Here is a 17,106-nt window from a genome sequence, read left to right as displayed (position 1 = left end):
TACGTCAGTAAACAAACACGGCGATAGAGGCGCTCCACAGCTCGGCTGAGCGCGGGAGCGCCACCTGGCTATGAACGGCGCCGGCCGCATGTCACGGCACGGCAGTTGAGTGACAGCTACGGAGTTGGTAGCATGAAACCCACAATTGTTTCTATGTTTATATATCCACGCAATTTATTAGTGAATTAAAGGTTATAACACTTTTTGGCGACAAGGTCGGATATTTTTTTTCCAGCGTTGGAGTATTGCGCGTTCGTGTCTGGGCAGACATGGAACAGCTTCTGCAAGCGCTAATTGAACAACAAACACAGCTGACGGCTGCTATTCAGGCACTACAAACACAGCTGACGGCTGCTATTCAGGCACTACAAACACAGCTGACGGCTGCTATTCAGGCGTTGTCGACGTTGCTTACTCATCGTCTGTCGTCCTCTTCTCCGCCTCCGTTCCCTCCTTACGACGAGGCCGCTGAAGACTGGGAGGATTATGAGAAGCGTTTGCGGCAACACTTCTTGGCTTTCGGCGTTGTCGATGCCCCGATGTGTAAGTTGTTATTTCTATCTTGGATTTCCCCACGGATCTATCAGCTGCTATCTCAGGTAGCCCCTCTGCGGGAACCTGCCTCTCTGTCCTTCCAAGAAATGTGTGACTTATTGTCTAACTATTACTGAAAAAACACCCACATCGTTGCCGCCCGCGTGGCGTTCTACCGGTGTCGTAAACAGCCCCATCAATCTTACCGGGCTTGGGCGGCGGAACTACACGGTCTGAGTAGGAAATGTCAGTTTGTCACGGACACTCATCATGAGTCTTATGCTGATTCAATGGTTAGGGATGCTATTCTACGGCTTGCTCCTGATAAAGAAGTTCGGCAACGTGCCCTACAACTGCCAAACCCGTCGTTGTCGGAAGTTCTAAGCATCGCTCAATCCTTTGAAGTGTCTCACGCTGCTGGCGCGCAAATAGACGCGTGGTGTGATGTGGGCGCTGTACAGTCAACTTTCGACACGGACAATTTGCCTGTTTCCCAGGAGAACGATGATGTGGTGGCGGTTCACTCGCGTAAACAACGTCGCGTTGGGCCGCAACGCTCGCAGCGAAAACAGCAACCACAGAAACAGGTTCGTTCCGCCCTTCCTTCTTGTCCACGTTGTTTCGTACAGCATGACAGGGCCGCGTGTCCAAAACGTTGGGCCACGTGTAATTCATGTAGGAAAAAAGGCCACATTGCTTCTGTGTGTCAGTCCCCTCACGTTCCTGTCAACGATGACGAGGCATCGGACATGGATGTTAACTGTGTGTTTTCTCAAACAAATAAGTTGTTTGTTACTGTTCGTGTTCTGGATAAAGACATTCACATGCAAGTGGACACTGGCTCTGCAGTAACTCTCTTTAATTCTCGCACGTATTTGGAGTTGGGCTCCCCTCCCTTGTCTCCAGTTACACGAAATCTAAGAACTTATAATAAACAGAAAATTCCTATCGTTGGCCAGTTTGATGCTTCCACTGCTTACAAGTCTGTTGTTCGGCCCCTCACGTTTTATGTGGTGGATCATGCGGGCACTGAAAATCTGTTCGGTTATGATGCTTTCCAGTTGTTTGGGTTCTCCATTGATGATGATGTGCACCTCATATCTGAGGATATTCCGTATCAACAGCTGGATGGATTGTGTTCTGAATTCTCGTCCGTGTTCTCTGCTGGTCTGGGTCGTGCCAAGGATTTTGAAGCCCACATTACTCTTAAACCTACAGCTCGCCCTAAGTTTTTCCGGGCACGCCCTATTCCGATGGCGCTGCGTGCACCTGTCAAGGCTGAGATAGACAGGTTGACAGCTTCAGGGATTCTCCTTCCTGTTACCTCCAGCGAATGGGCATCGCCAATCGTGGTGGTTTCTAAACCCAACGGGAGTCTGCGATTGTGTGGCGATTTTAAAGCCACTGTCAACGCTCAGAGCCTCATTGACACTTATACTCTTCCCCGTCCTGAGGAGTTATTTACCAAGCTCGCTAGGGGCCAGTTCTTTTCCAAACTTGACTTATCGGAGGCGTACCATCAGTTGCCGTTGGATGCGTCTTCCAAGGAATTTCTCGTCATCAACACTCCTTGTGGGTTGTATCAGTACCAGCGGTTACCATTTGGTATCGCTAGCGCGCCGGCCATTTTTCAGCGGTTTTTGGAACAGCTCACGGCTTCCGTTCCTGGCTGCATCAACTACCTGGATGACATTGTTGTCACGGGGGCCTCCACTGAGGAGCACCTTCGCAATTTGCGTTCATTATTTCGGGTTCTGCATTCGGCTGGGTTGAAGTGCAATCTGGACAAGTCACAGTTCTTCCAACCCTCCATTGTGTATCTTGGTTTTCACTTTTCCCGTGAAGGTATACGTCCTCTACGTCAGCACGTTGCGGCCATCACTGCTCTCCCCCGGCCGTCTACGGTCAAAGAACTTCAGGCGTTTCTAGGCAAGATTGCTTATTATCACAAATTCATTCCCTCCGCGGCGGCGGTGGCTCATCCGCTGCATCAGCTGTTACGCAAAAACGTACCTTTCTGTTGGTCCGACGAGTGTAAGCAGGCTTTTGTTCGCCTGAAGGCTCATTTGCAGTCGGCGCCTTGTCTTGCCACTTTCCGTCCGGGTCAGCACTTGGTTCTGGCGACTGACGTGTCACAGTATGGCCTAGGGGCTGTTCTCGCCCATCGGTATGAGGATGGGTCGGAACGACCCATCGCCTATGCTTCAAAGACCCTCAACGATGCCCAACGGCGTTACTCTCAAATCGAAAAGGAGGCGCTCGCTATCATTTATGCTCTAAAAAAGTTTAGCGTTTTTTGTATGGTTCTAAGTTTCACCTCATCACCGACCACAAGCCGCTGGTCTCTCTGTTCAGCCCTTCGGCGTCGCTTCCGGATAAGGCGGCTCACCGCCTGCAACGTTGGGCCTTATACTTGTCTCGTTTTCACTATGAGATTCACTATCGCCCCACGGCCCAGCACGCCAACACTGACGCGTTGTCGCATTTGACGATGGGCCCCAACACGGTTTTCGATCGAGATGAACTACTCTGCTTCCACATTGATGAGGAAGAACGTCGTGCGGTCGAGGGTTTTCCACTTACAGGTTCACAGGTCACGTCAGCTACTGCGCGGGACCCGGTCCTGCGTCAGGTGATCGGTTTTGTTCAACGGGGTTGGCCGGACAGGACCAAGGGCCGGGCCTCGGATCCCCTTCGCAACTACCATGCCTTGCGCCTTCGTCTGTCTGTTCGTGAGGGTGTTGTTCTTCTGGCCACGGATGGCGCATCTCCACGGGTCGTGGTGCCAGCTTCTCTTCGCAAAGATGTTCTCAAACTATTGCATGAGGGCCATTGGGGGATTTCTCGGACTAAGTCCCTGGCCCGCAGGCATGTTTATTGGCCCGGTATCGATTCGGACATCTCCCACATGGTCGCTGCGTGTGGTCAGTGTGCTCAACAACTGGCTGCACCCCGTACAATGCCCTCTCCGTGGCCTGATCCGGCGCAGCCATGGGAACGGGTGCACGCTGACTTTGCTGGCCCCTTCCTCGGCACTTATTGGCTACTGTTGATTGAGGCCTTCTCAAAGTTTCCGTTTGTGGTTCGATGTCTGTCGCCCACCACTGCGGCGACGACGCTGGCTTTGTCCAAACTTTTTGCGCTAGAAGGTCTTCCCTCCACGATTGTCACGGACAACGGCCCTCAGTTCTCTTCGCAGGCCTTCCGTGATTTTTGTACTGGACAAGGGATTCATCATGTTACAGCACCGCCCTTCCATCCCAAATCAAACGGGGAGGTCGAGCGCCTTGTCCGCACTTTCAAAAGCCAGATGAAAAAATTCCTTACTGATTTTTCTACCAATGATGCTCTGTTGCAATTTCTGAGTTCTTATCGCTTCACGCCTCTGGGTGATCGCAGCCCTGCTGAACTCTTGCATGGCCGCCAACCGCGCACTCTACTGCACCTGCTTCACCCTGTCAGGCCTAATACTGTCCCCCCTCATGCGGGAAAATACTCGGTGGGCGCCGACGTGTGGGCACGAGGGTATGGATCTCCCCCTAAATGGATTCCAGGGGTGGTCAAGGCTTCGCGGCCACCAGCTTTGTGAAATACGTACGGACGACGGCATGGTTGTTCGTCATTACGACCAGATGCGCCCACGAGTGGTGGCCACGCCGGTGCCACCGCCCCTTCTTTCGCCTCCACCAGCCCGGGAAGCCAGTCCTGTCGCTGCTGCCGATCTCCCGTGCGTGTCGCTGCAGCCAACGTCGCTGCCGCTTCCGAGTACGCCGGAACCAGCCCCAGTCGCAACGCCGCCTTCTCCGGGACCCATCTCGCTGGAGCACACCCCCAGGTCCACGACACCTATGGATGCTGCTCTGGAGTTTTCACCCATCATCTCGTCCAGGAGGCACGTTCCACGCACAGGCTTCCTTCTTGGACATTTTCGACCATATTCTCGTGTTTCTCCGCGGGATCTTCTCGGGGTCTTCCAAGAGGCCATGGATGTCTCCGCACTGTCCGTGTCTCCAAGGAAGTGAGTGTGTTTTTTTTCAAGGGGGGAAAAGTGTTGTGACAGTGCCACGAAATTTAAAAGTGCCGCTACGTCAGTACACAAACACGGCGATAGAGGCGCTCCACAGCTCGGCTGAGCGCGGGAGCGCCACCTGGCTATGAATGGCGCCGGCCGCATGTCACGGCACGGCTGTTGAGTGACAGCTACGGAGTTGGTAGCATGAAACCCACGATTGTTTCTGCGTTTATATATCCACGCAATTTATTAGTGAATTAAAGGTTATAACAGTTTCCATTACTGATTGCTCAATATACAGATTGAATAACATCGGGGAGAGGCTTCAACCCTGTCTCAGTCCCTTTTCAACCAATGCTTCCCTTACATGACCCTGGACTTTTATAACTGCCATCTGCTTTCTGTACAAATTGTAAATAGCCTTTCACTCCCTGTATTTGACCCCTGCCACCTTTAGAATTTGAAAGATAGTATTCCAGTCAACTTTGTCAAAAGCTTTCTCTAAATCTACAAATGCTAGAGACATAGATTTGCCTTTCCTTAATCTATCTTCTAAGATAAGTCATAGGGTCAGTATTGCCTCATGTGTTCCAATATTTCTACAGAATCCAAACTGATCTTCCCCGAGGACAGCTTCTACCAGTTTTTCCATTCATCTGTAAAGAATTTGCACTAGTATATTGCAGCTGTGACTTATTAAGCTGATGGTTCAGTAATTTTCACATCTGTCAACACCTTTTTTCTTTGGGATTGGAATTATTATATTCTTCTTGAAGTCTGAGGGTATTTCGCCTGTCTCGTACATCTTGCTCACCAGATGGTAGAGTTCTGTCAGGACTGGCTCTACCAAGGCTGTCAGTAGTTCTAATGGAATGCTGTCTACTCCCGGGGCCTTGTTTCGACTTGGGTCTTTGAGTGCTCTGCCTAACTCTTCACGCAGTATCGTATCTCTCATTTCATCTTTATCTACATCCTCTTCCATTTCCATAATATTGTCCTCAAGTACACCGCCCTTGTATAGAATCTCTATATACTCCTTCCACCTTTCTGCTTTCCCTTCTTTGCTTAGAACTGGGTTTCCATCTGAGCTCTTGATATTCATAAAAGTGGCTCTCTTATCTCCAAAGGTGTCTTTAATTTTCATGTAGGCAGTATCTATCTTACCCCTGGTGAGACAAGCCTCTACATCCTTACATTTGTCCTCTAGCCATCCCTACTTAGCCATTTTGCACTTCATGTCGATCTCATTTTTGTGACTTTTGTATTCCTTTTTGCCTGCTTCATTTACTGCATTTTTATATTTTCTCCTTTCATCAATTAAATTCAAAATATCTTCTGTTACCCAAGGATTTCTACTAGCCCACGTATTTTTACCTGTTTGATCCTCTGTTGCCTTCAGTATTTCATCTCTCAGAGCTACCCATTCTTCTTCTACTGTATTTCTTTACCCCATTCTTGTCAATCGTTCCCTAATGCTCTCCCTGACACTCTCTACAACTTCTGGTTTAGTCAGTTTATCCAGGTCCAATCTCCTTAAATTCCCACCTTTTTGCAGTTTCTTCAGTTTTAATCTACAGTTCATAACCAATAGATTGTGGTCAGAATCCATATCTGTCCCTGGAAATGTCTTACAATTTAAAACCTAGTTCCCAAATCTCTGTCTTACAATTATATGATCTATCTGATACCTTCTAGTATATCCAGGCTTCTTCCATGTATACAAGCTTCTTTCATGATTCTTGAACCAAGTGTTAGCTATGAAATTCTTATGCAGTGTCATATAGACAAAAGGGAGAGCACAGTGATCTACTCTCTATACACAAAGCAATACAGAGAACTCTGAACTAATGCAATGTTATAGGAGGCCGACATCAAAAATGGTGAAAAGCACGGTCACTCATTGTCAACACCAACATTTAATTTGTATTCAGAAAAGGCAGTGAGGGAAATTAATGACTGCCCCGTAACAGGAGTGTTTTGTCATGGACAGAGTACATGCACAATACAGTTCGCCCAGGGCTAAGCAGTGAGATGACAAATGAAATGGCCCATGTACTAGATGATTGGACTGTGTACTAGCTGATAGCTATAATAGTCACTTAAACCAAAAGAAAAATAAGATGAGGTAATGGTATGTCCAGCAGACAGATATGCCAGCTGTCTGAATGTTAAACTTCAATAGGAGACACTCGAAGAAGTGGAAGAATTTTGATTTATATGACGTAAAAAGATCACGATGAGAGAAAGATACAGTAGCTAGGATTGCACAAGTAAAAAATTATTCCAATAAAAAGATAACAGTTCCTGCAAATGAGTGAAAATGTAGACCTCGAGACTGGAAAAAGATTCACAAAAAGTTCTTTGGAGCACGGGGCTATTTGAGAGTGAAACTTTGACAGTGGGTCTGACAGAAATGATTAAACTATTAAAGGCCTCGAAAGTGTGACATTAGGGGAGACTGCAAAAGATCAGAAGGATTGATTGAGCAAGGAACAGATCTGTCCCCTAATGGAAGGAGGAGATATAGCAGCTGGGCACGCATTAGACAAGTATTTGCTGACAGCCATAGTCCAATTGACAGTGTAACAAAAGAACTGTAGGGGTGTGCTCAGATACGAGTATACAAGGCAGGCAGCTGATGGCATAATGCACAGCAGCTGAACCGAGATATAGACAATGGCCAGCAAATAATGGAAGTGGGGAACTACACCAAACTGGCTGCAGCGTCAGTAACTGAAGTGACAGTAATGTGTGCACTTTATTTTCTTATCGGTTACTAAATCCATTCATGGACTACGTTACAGGGACAGATTCATTGATTGACCACTCTTTTTCCCCTGTAACAAGTGAAAATGCTGCTGCCCTTTTCACAAAGCATAAAGTTGGGTGTAAAACTTCCAAATTTCCATTTTTCTTCATTCTACATAACTTCTGTGTTGCACCAAGTGACCTCAATGTGACCAGGTGTGCTCATTCCCACATGAGAAGGCTATCACAACATTCTGACTGATAGGCATAGTAGCAGAGTACCATGTTCATGGATTTTGCTCAGCATTTCTCCTTTTGTAGTAAAAAACAGAAGCTTCGAAATTTTCATGAGAGTAACATGACAAATAGTGTACAGCAGCTATTGCTTCCCACCACTTTCAAATTTTTGCAGGTACTGAAGCCACTCTTGCATTTTTGTCAGCCATAGCTGATGTATTGTAATCTGTCTCTATTCTTTTTTGTAATAAAATGAAACATTTATTATTTAAATGCAAAGCAGTGTTCTAAGAATACTAACAAAATGGATAAAAGAATGTTATGTCATAGACTGTTTCAGTCTATATAAGCTACTATATGACATGGTTAACACACTTCTTTTTCTCACTTGCTGCACTCAGTGCTTGCTCTTATTGCTAATATATGGTTATTTATTTGATTTCTGGTGTTTTAATTGAGATTATAGTAAAAATTTTATTTATCTACACTATGTAAAGGAAGTACTGAAAATACAACCAACAAAGTTTATTTTAAACAGGGTACATTCTTTAACCAAAGATATCCCTGCACCAAGTTGGCACTAATTTCATCCTACGAAATAACTACTTCTCGAAGTTGAAACTATGGAGAAAGAGAGAGAGAGAGAAATATTAATTAACTGTTTATTAACCGGGAATTCATTAAGAAGTGACTTTCAACTAAATGGGTTGTGAGAGTTTAAAAAGTGATTTTAATCAGAATTTTTTAATGTGAACAATTCGCTACAAACCACAAATATATTAACAGGACAGTTATATATTAACTTTAAAGTTTAATACAACACAGATAGTAAAATCTCTTGTCAAATTTTACATGAGCTAGCCAAAACTTTTTCAGATAATTAATAAATCATATTTTCGGGCCTTGCATGTTAGGAAAGATTAGAAAGTTTAACATCATAAAATTATTTAACCGAGTCTTAGCACAGACCATCTAAAATAATCAACACAGTCCATCACATAGTGTGTGAATAAACAGTGCATTAGTAATGCATCACACACAGTGCAGATTAGAAACTATTAAAACAAATGTACATTAATGAACTATGTTGCTTGGACCATGTTGTGTATCTTGTCAATGTCTGCATAACACCAGAGTAAATATTTACAAAATAGCATTTTCATTACCAAGTGAAACAACAGCAAGATCTTTTCTATCAAAGTGACACACCAAGATCATTGCATTCGGTGAGATTACCACTACAAAAAGAACCACAAAAATCACAAGATATAAATTACCGGGCTTACTGCCATGTATGTCACGACAAGACAAGATGGAAATGGCTTCAGTACCTACAGGCAGTGGTGTGAGAGTACAGAATTTATTGTAACTAAATTTCAGATTTTTTGCAATAAAAGTTGGAAGTGTTAAGTTTTCTTGTATTATTATGAACATGACATTATGAGTTAGCACAAATATTTGTTTGTGTTTTAACAATATTTGTTTGAAGTGCTCCTTTGGTGGTGTGTGGAGTTCGACAGCAGGCACCTTTACATCACAGCAAGTATGGCACGGATATTTCAACTTTGCATGGATTGATTAAAATCGTTCAAATGGCTCTAACCACTATGGGACTTATCATCTGAGGTCATCAGTCCCCTAGACTTAGAACCACTTAAACCTAACTAACCTAAGGACATCACACACATCCATGCCCAAGGCAGGTTTCGAACCTTCGTCTGCAGCAGCAGCGCAGTTCCGGACTGAATCACCTAGAACCTCTTGGCCACAGCGGCCGGCAGGATTGATTAAGGAGGCTTGCTTAATAGGTAACACAGAGATTCGCAGATGAAGAAAGTTTTTGGCCACAGCGGCCGGCAGGATTGATTAAGGAGGCTTGCTTAATAGGTAACACAGAGATTCGCAGATGAAGAAAGTACTTAAGAATGTGTACATCTAAGATAGCATTGAAAAGCTGTTAGTTTGTTTCAGTATTTAAAATGCTTCAATACTAAAATTGTGTCTGCACACTGTCATGTAATAAATGTTCAAGTAATACTCCCTTTCTCAGAAAAGTTCCAGGACAGTGTTTTTTTTTTTTTTAATAGAAAATTGTATTTACCATATAATTATGCTAACTCCTATCGAAGTAGTCCCCTTGGCTGTCGATACACAGTTGTAAACATTTCTGGAGTCTTGGGAGCATGCAGGGAAAATTTCAACTGCGATGTTTGTAAACCAATTTGTCACAGCCTGTTGGATGTCTGCTGCGATATCTTGATGAAGCTTTCCTTTCAGTTGCCTTCTCTCTCGTAGGGGGGAGGAGGAGGAAGGGGGGGGGGGGATATTTATGTCACATACTGAGGTATCCAGTCGAACCGATCTGTACAAAATAACAACTTCTAAGTTGATGCAATTGACAAGTAAGCAGTATTACAGGTCATGATTTAGTTATCGAAAATTCATTTCTTGTCAGTTTAAGTGCCTTGCAGTTGACTTAGGACCTTAAGATTTTGAATGAGCCAAGGTCTGGCAGCCACATTACATGAGGAAATGCAAAAAGCGTTAACATGCCTTTTCTAATGGGGGGAAAAAAACACACACACACACACACACACACACACACACACACACACACACGGCAAGGCAAGAGGCTGTGCAAACATGGTGGATGTAGGATGGCAATAACATAATGTCTGGCCAGATATGGGGTCTTGTATTGCCATGCTGTAAGAAACAATCCTGAGAATGACAAAAATCAGGGTGGTGATGTAAAGAATATCATTCATTGGTTGACCTGGAGGAACACACTCATGGTGAACAAATCCTTCACTATTAAAGAATGCAATCAACATTGTCTTTGTTCTCGAAGGTTGTCGTTTGACCTCCTTTGAAGCAGGTGATCCAGGACTCTGCCATTCAGCACTTTGACGCTTCATATGAGAGTCATACTGGAAGCACTAACTTTCATCACCAGCAATAATCTTTGACACGAATGTGGGATCATGTCTGACTCTATCCAGCAGTTCAGCAGCATCAGCAGTTCATCTTTCCTCTTTCTGTTCATCTGTTTCTGTGTGAGGGAAAAGTTTTACATTAAGTTTCCACTTCCCTACGCTTTGCATAAAAACTTATGAGACAGAGCACGATTCAAATTAAGTTCTTCAGTTATCACACGCACAGTTACATGACAGTCTCCTTGCACTAACTGCCTTACATGCTCTACATTTGCATCGGTATGTGCTGCAAACAGGCAAACAGCTCTGGAATCATCTCACACTGAATCTCTGCCTTCACAAAACCTTTTATGTCACTAAAAAATATGGCTTCTTGAAAGTGGCCCACCTGCATATGCTCGTTTACTCATTGTCCGCGTTTCACTAGGGGTTTTCCCGAACTTAACCCAGAACTTAATGTTGACTTTTTGCTCACAATCAATATCCACTGTGTTACCGTACCTAATGCTATAAGAACCCAAACAGTGTGTTGCTAAGCACAGCCGTGTCACCTAATGAGTTTGTGCAGAAACATGGCCAAGGTCATTTCAAGGACTCATTCATACCAGGTACCATAAAAAACAACATTTGTTCTGTTTGGTGCTGCAAACTTCCTTTTTAGTATTGCAAACTCAAAAGTTAAAAAATCCTGTCCTGGAACTTTTGTGGCAAAGGTAGTACAATGATATTAAATCTAGGTCACGACTGTTTCACGATTTTGCCACAGAACCTCGCCCGTAGGCACACCACACTACGTACCTTGATCAAGATAGGCAGCAGGCCAGAGCGCAGGGTGGCAGGCAGCACTGCCGGCACAAGCAGGGCGGGCAGGCACGCAGCTACAACTGCCACCAGCCGTGCCCGCACCTCCCACTGCCGGCTCTCTCCCAGCTCCGCCCATGCCGCCGCCGCCACCAGCCCCGGACCACACAAGCGGTGGGCACACATGTTGGCAGCCGACAGTGCAGTCGAGTGCGCGCGAGGTGCCAGGCGGCTCAGCAGGTCCAGGACCAAGAGGGACAGCTCGTAACCAGACAGTGTTGTCTGGACGCATTCCTAGAATGAAAAGCAACGAATGGCCGTAAAGTGGGAGGAATGGCGAAATGAAAAGTCACCGACTCTATATCTTTGTGTAAAGAATTGAGACAACAGTTGTAGAAAACGATGGTACTCAATATTAGTGACTGAACCACAAAGAAAAATGCATACAGAGAGGAACTGCATCACTGATGTAGACAGCTTCTGCTAATACAACTCTCAATTTTCAAATTCTTACAAATAACAAATACCACAAATGGATTGGAATCATACCTAGTACCTGCATGTCACCAATCAGCAATTAACTATTACTCTACACTAAATGATGGACAGACTGTAGTAATTTCATAATTAAATCCGAATTTCACATTTCAGCTATATCTAAATGAGAATTTTTCTACTTCTTCTGGTAGGAAAAAATATATATAACTTCCTTTATAGAAGCTTTAATTTCCTTTGTATTGAACTTGCATCTGACATAATATATTTCAAAGAGGAATGAAAATCAGTGTTACATTGGCTTTGTCAATAGCCTTTTGTGGAAGAAATGTTGTCTTCTCTTTGACATTTTACACTGGGCCGCTCGTGCACCTGACTGAGTTATCTGTACTGTGGCAGTAGATCAGAGAAGAATCAACAAACTCAAATGGTACAAAAGAAGAAGTCTCCCCTCACCACAACATTATTTTCATAATCAAGCATCATCTTGGTCTTGGACGCATTAACAGTTATTTGTAGTGGGTCTTTAACACTCTTATCTCAATATAATGCACATAATCCACACTATCTACAAATATGTTCAGGTGTCACCCTAATCTCCACAACATATTCATCTGGCATCCTCAACTTCCATCTACAAAGCTCGTATGCTTCTGACATCTCCAATGCGGAAGTTACCACTTGTTTCCGAACACTGCACCCACCAGCTTCACAATCTCTACAATAGAGAGAATAATCTTTAAGCCAAATATGTTACTCAGCACACATATTGCCACCAATCCTCCAACTTTCACTTCGCCTTGATATTGAACAGAACCATATACCCCCCCCCCCCCCCCCCCCCACACACACACACACACACTGTACAGTTCTTGATAGTGCACACTTGTATTGCCACCTACATTTTGCATTTTTGTCCCATCTCCCTCATGATCTGCCAATCTCATGCTAAGATACACCATCCCTGCTGCCAATTGTTACATCAAGCCTCCAACAACTATTCTCTCTTCTTATTTCACTGATCATCTGCTCTATTAGAATTCCCGTTTTCTTTATGTACTGACCTAGCATCCCTCAAAGCTTGTCATCGTTACTTAAATAACAGTATTTCCAATCAAGGACCTGAAAGTCAGATGCAAATTCCTAAATAATTTTACAACATTCCTCTGAACTGATTCATCATTTAACTCACAGTAAGGAGATTCTGGATTAGATAGCCAGCAAGCAGTTCAAGTTTTGTCTGAGGTGTCACTCAAATATCCATCCAGTCAGAATGGCCCCTAGCACACTTTGACACATGTGATCACAATTTATCGTAGAAACAAAACTCCAGGTATTGCCTCATTAATCAAAACTCATTTTAGATATGAGGGGCATATTGAAAATCAAAAGCTACTGTTCTAATAAAAATTAATTTTTATTTTTTTGGACGAACCAACTGCAGTTCTCAATTTACAGACTTAATTGTGACTTTCCAATATATCCTCAACTTATTTGCACCCATTTTTCCAACTGTTCTGTGAATGTGAATACCCCCTCTCAGTAGAAGTCCATCCTGGCAGCCCAGAGACACTGACACACTGCTTTTTGTGTGTGTTCCAGTACCTCATAATGTTGGTCTCATGGCTGTTCTGTCACTGGAGTACATGGTAGAAGGGTTCCAAGTCACAAACTGTTGGGATGTTGTGGAAGACTTTCACACCCCAATGTATGAATAATTTTTTGTATCATGACATGAGCAGTGTCTTCTTCCCACAGCATTTATCGTGAAACGCACAATGATTTTTTGAAAGTATCTGTATGTAGGTGACAGCATTCATGCTCTGTCGGTTCGAGCGGAATACAGCCCGCTGCATCTCAAGAGGATACTGACTATAGCTTTGCCAGTAAATTACACTGCCACTACATTCTTTTTTGAGGGCAAATCCAAATAATGCCATCCTCTAGTCGGGCCTTTCATTTAGGCTTTTATGAGGTTCATAATATTAGAGTCCACTTTCACTGTCTGTCACAAAATCTCTGAAGAAAGTTTAGAGGTGATAGTTCTTGTCTTAACTTTGTGGTCTTTGATAAAGAAATGGGGGATCTGTCAAGTCAGAACATTTCCACACTTAGAATTCAAATGGTTTACTACACCGTACTCTGAGTTTTGTAATCTTTTAACTCGCAACAACACATGTGTCTTCTGCAATCAACCTTTCGCAGGAAAACTTCTGTTAATTTTGGAAGGTAGGAGATGAGGTACTGGCTAAATTAAAATTGTGTGGACGGTTCGTGAGTCGTGCTTGGGTAGCTCAGTTGGTAGAGCACTTGCCCGCGAATAGGCAAAGGTCCCAAGTTCGAGTCTCGTCTATGAGATCAGAGGGACATGAGAAAATTTGTTATATACTCACTCAAATGGAATCTGTTAAATAAGACAAACCTTTTTTGGATTATTCCTTATCAACATAATAGTAATGTTTCAAATATTGAAGCAATTATATAATTACAGTTGTTACAAACAGCCATTGAAATCAAGCATGTTGTGCCATGGGTGGTCTCTCTTGTTCTGGGCCATAATTTGGCAATGATAATTCATTCTAGTGGACAGCTGGTTGGTCGTCATACTGACATAAAAACCCATATAGTGACTGCAGCAGAGTTGGCTGCTTTCACAGATGGTCCTGCCTCTGATGGGTTAGGATAACCCTGTGAAAGGACTGGAGTAAGAAGTGTTGGATGGGTGGATTGGGCAAATCACAAAGGGTTAGGAATGGGAGTGACATAGGGCTGGACCAGGATGAAGTGTATGTTGGGTGGGTGATGGAATACCACTTTAGGAGGGATGAGAAAGATCTTAAGCCGAATCTCTCATTTCTGGGCATGATGATAGATAAGCAAAGCCACGGTGAACATTATGCTTCAGCTGTTCCAGTTCAGGGTGATACAGTGTGACAAGAGGGTGACTCCTGGGGGTGGTGGGAGGATTAGGGGTCTATGAGAATACGGCATGAAAAATCTGTTGGCAGACTAGGTTGGAGGAGGGAAGGGAGGGGAGGGGAGGGGGGGTGCTTGTCTGTGAAGGCCCTTTTGAGAACTTTAGCACACTGTGCAAGGGAATCCTTGTCAATGCAGATATTCATCCATGTGTGGCCAAGCTGTGTGCAAGTAACTTTTTGGTATGGAAGCGATGACAGATTTTGAAATGCAGGTACTGTTGATGGTTTGCGTTGATAGAGCCATCAAAGAGAGGAAAGTCAACATCAAACAAGGTGACATGTTGTGTTTAGGAAGACCACGTGTTGGGTCTGACGAGGAAAGTACTTGGGCTCGAACAAACAGATCTGTATGAAAGTTTGCTTACAGGACCATTATGTACCTCTGAATGTGCTGGTGGGTGTCGTTTTTCTGCAAAACTCTGCAGTCATGCTCTAGATATCACTGTAGATGTAACTGTAGACACCATACGCAATTGCAGCAATCTTAACTATAAATGTAAATGCGAAATGTCAATAAAATGCTCCAAGCAATACGAATGGCTGCAAAATGCACAGTGAAGAAATGCAAGTTGATCGCATGGCGTATTTGCACATTCTATACTGTGGCGTTCAACAAACACCACGTCAATGATACTTTTGAAGTTGTTCACTGGTTCACCAATATCGTAGCCAGCGTTCTGCCATGCGTAACGAAGCATTGGTCTGTATACTCCCGCAGATAACTGACTGTAAATGACAGAATGCATATTCATGATAAAGAATCTGTCGTGCAATTTTGGCTGCATATTACTGGAATGTAATTTAATGAAGTCTGTTATTCTCTTGGCATATATTTTATATTGCCTGAAGAAATACACATCCAGATCTTGTGCATATTTTTTAGTTTTAGGCAGAATGATTTTTAAATCTACATGTTTTCCGCCAGATGCTTCCAGTAGTACTCGTTCATCATTATGTCCAGACCAGGAGTCACAAAGTACTAATGACTTTCTCGACAAATGTGGATTCAAAACTGGCAGAAAAAAAGTCTTCAGATGTTGTTTCGTCATCTTCCCACTCACACTTGCATCGACGACGACATTTGGAGGGCACCGCGTTTCTATTTCCCTTGACATGCGGAATCCAAACTTTCCACTGGATTCTTGGAAGCAAATATAGAGTTTGTCTGCCAATCGTCCATCCATTGATATAGCAACATCGATCGTGTAACTATGTGTTGCAGAGTTAACTGATTGCAACATCGCGACAGTGTTTCTCTCCCCTTCCATGGATAGTGTTCTGTCACAAGAAAGTTCATAGTTGAACTGACTCTGATCACAGTTCCATACAGAACTAATATCGATGATTTCTCTCCTGATACGCTCATTGGCATCAGCAACAAACGTTTGAGCTCTTTCAATCAGCTCTTCTTCGTCATCCTTATCTTTTCGTGCTTGGAGCACAGCGATACGGCGTGTTGTTATCCTAAACTCCTTTTTCAAATTAGTAATAAATCCTAGTGAAGCTGTAAAGTTTGTACACCCGAGAATTCTGGCTACGTCCCTTGCCCAATGTTGTAAATGCCAATAATGAACGGCGGAACCGCATTCTCGTGCTTCATCGAATTTCGCCATTACACGCTCCTTGATGGTCTTGAACAGCAGTGTACGATTTCCTTTGAAAACTGTATTTCCTTCTCTTTTCTTTGCCACATAATCCAGTATGTTTTTAATATTGCTTTTAGACTTCAGTTTAGGGTATCTTTTCAGAAGCTTGTCGTATTGTGTCGAAACCTCTTACGTAATAATCATCGTACATGTTCTCCAGTGTGTTGTCATCAAATGCCGTGATGATACTTGCAACTTTAACCTTCTTGGGAGACGGTTGGTATTCACTGTCACTGCTTCCATCGCCTCTTCCTGCACTTGCCATAGCACTACCGTTTGTAATGAGTTGTTCGTCATTATCATCCCTATCATCATCATTATGTGTTAGTGTTACAACAGTATCTGTTTCTAACTTATGCTCATATTTCTGCACTATAACAGATACCAGAAAACAGGCGAATGATTTGTCTTCTGCACCAATACCACCTTCACGAAGAAGGGTTCTTCGTAACTTCATCTCAACCAATCGCAATACATTAGCAGGATTCATTACCAATCGCCAAGCCATCTGACGCTTCAATACAAAAATAATGTCACAAAACGCAACTTCAGAGGCACACTGCAAAATCCCTACTGGTCCCGACTGGCGTACCGGCAGGTCAGTGTGCAATGCGGCATGGCATACACAGAGGAGTCTAACGGACGACTGCAGAGTTTTGCAGATGCGGGAGTATCACTAGTGCAATAAGAGACCTTTACATTATTTCTCACACGATTTT

The 17,106-nt window shown here is 43.8% G+C and overlaps 1 protein-coding gene across 1 annotated transcript in view; it reads right to left on the bottom strand.

Moving 5' to 3' along the window:
* Positions 1–12,249, bottom strand: part of LOC126092689 (uncharacterized) — a 134,002-nt gene extending 121,753 nt beyond the window's left edge. Inside the window, exons 1-2 of the mRNA XM_049908412.1 lie at positions 12,220–12,249; positions 11,266–11,562 (exon numbers count right to left, since the gene is read on the bottom strand). Coding sequence (XP_049764369.1) covers positions 11,266–11,562; positions 12,220–12,249 — 327 coding nt within the window. The remainder of the gene's footprint in view (positions 1–11,265; positions 11,563–12,219) is intronic.
* Between the last annotated feature and the right edge of the window lie 4,857 nt (positions 12,250–17,106).

Source organism: Schistocerca cancellata, chromosome 7 (genome assembly GCF_023864275.1).
Source record: "Schistocerca cancellata isolate TAMUIC-IGC-003103 chromosome 7, iqSchCanc2.1, whole genome shotgun sequence".
NCBI classification, from domain to species: Eukaryota; Metazoa; Arthropoda; class Insecta; order Orthoptera; family Acrididae; genus Schistocerca; species Schistocerca cancellata.
Note: the sequence above shows the minus strand (reverse complement) of the source record. Positions and strands in the feature narration are given on the sequence as shown.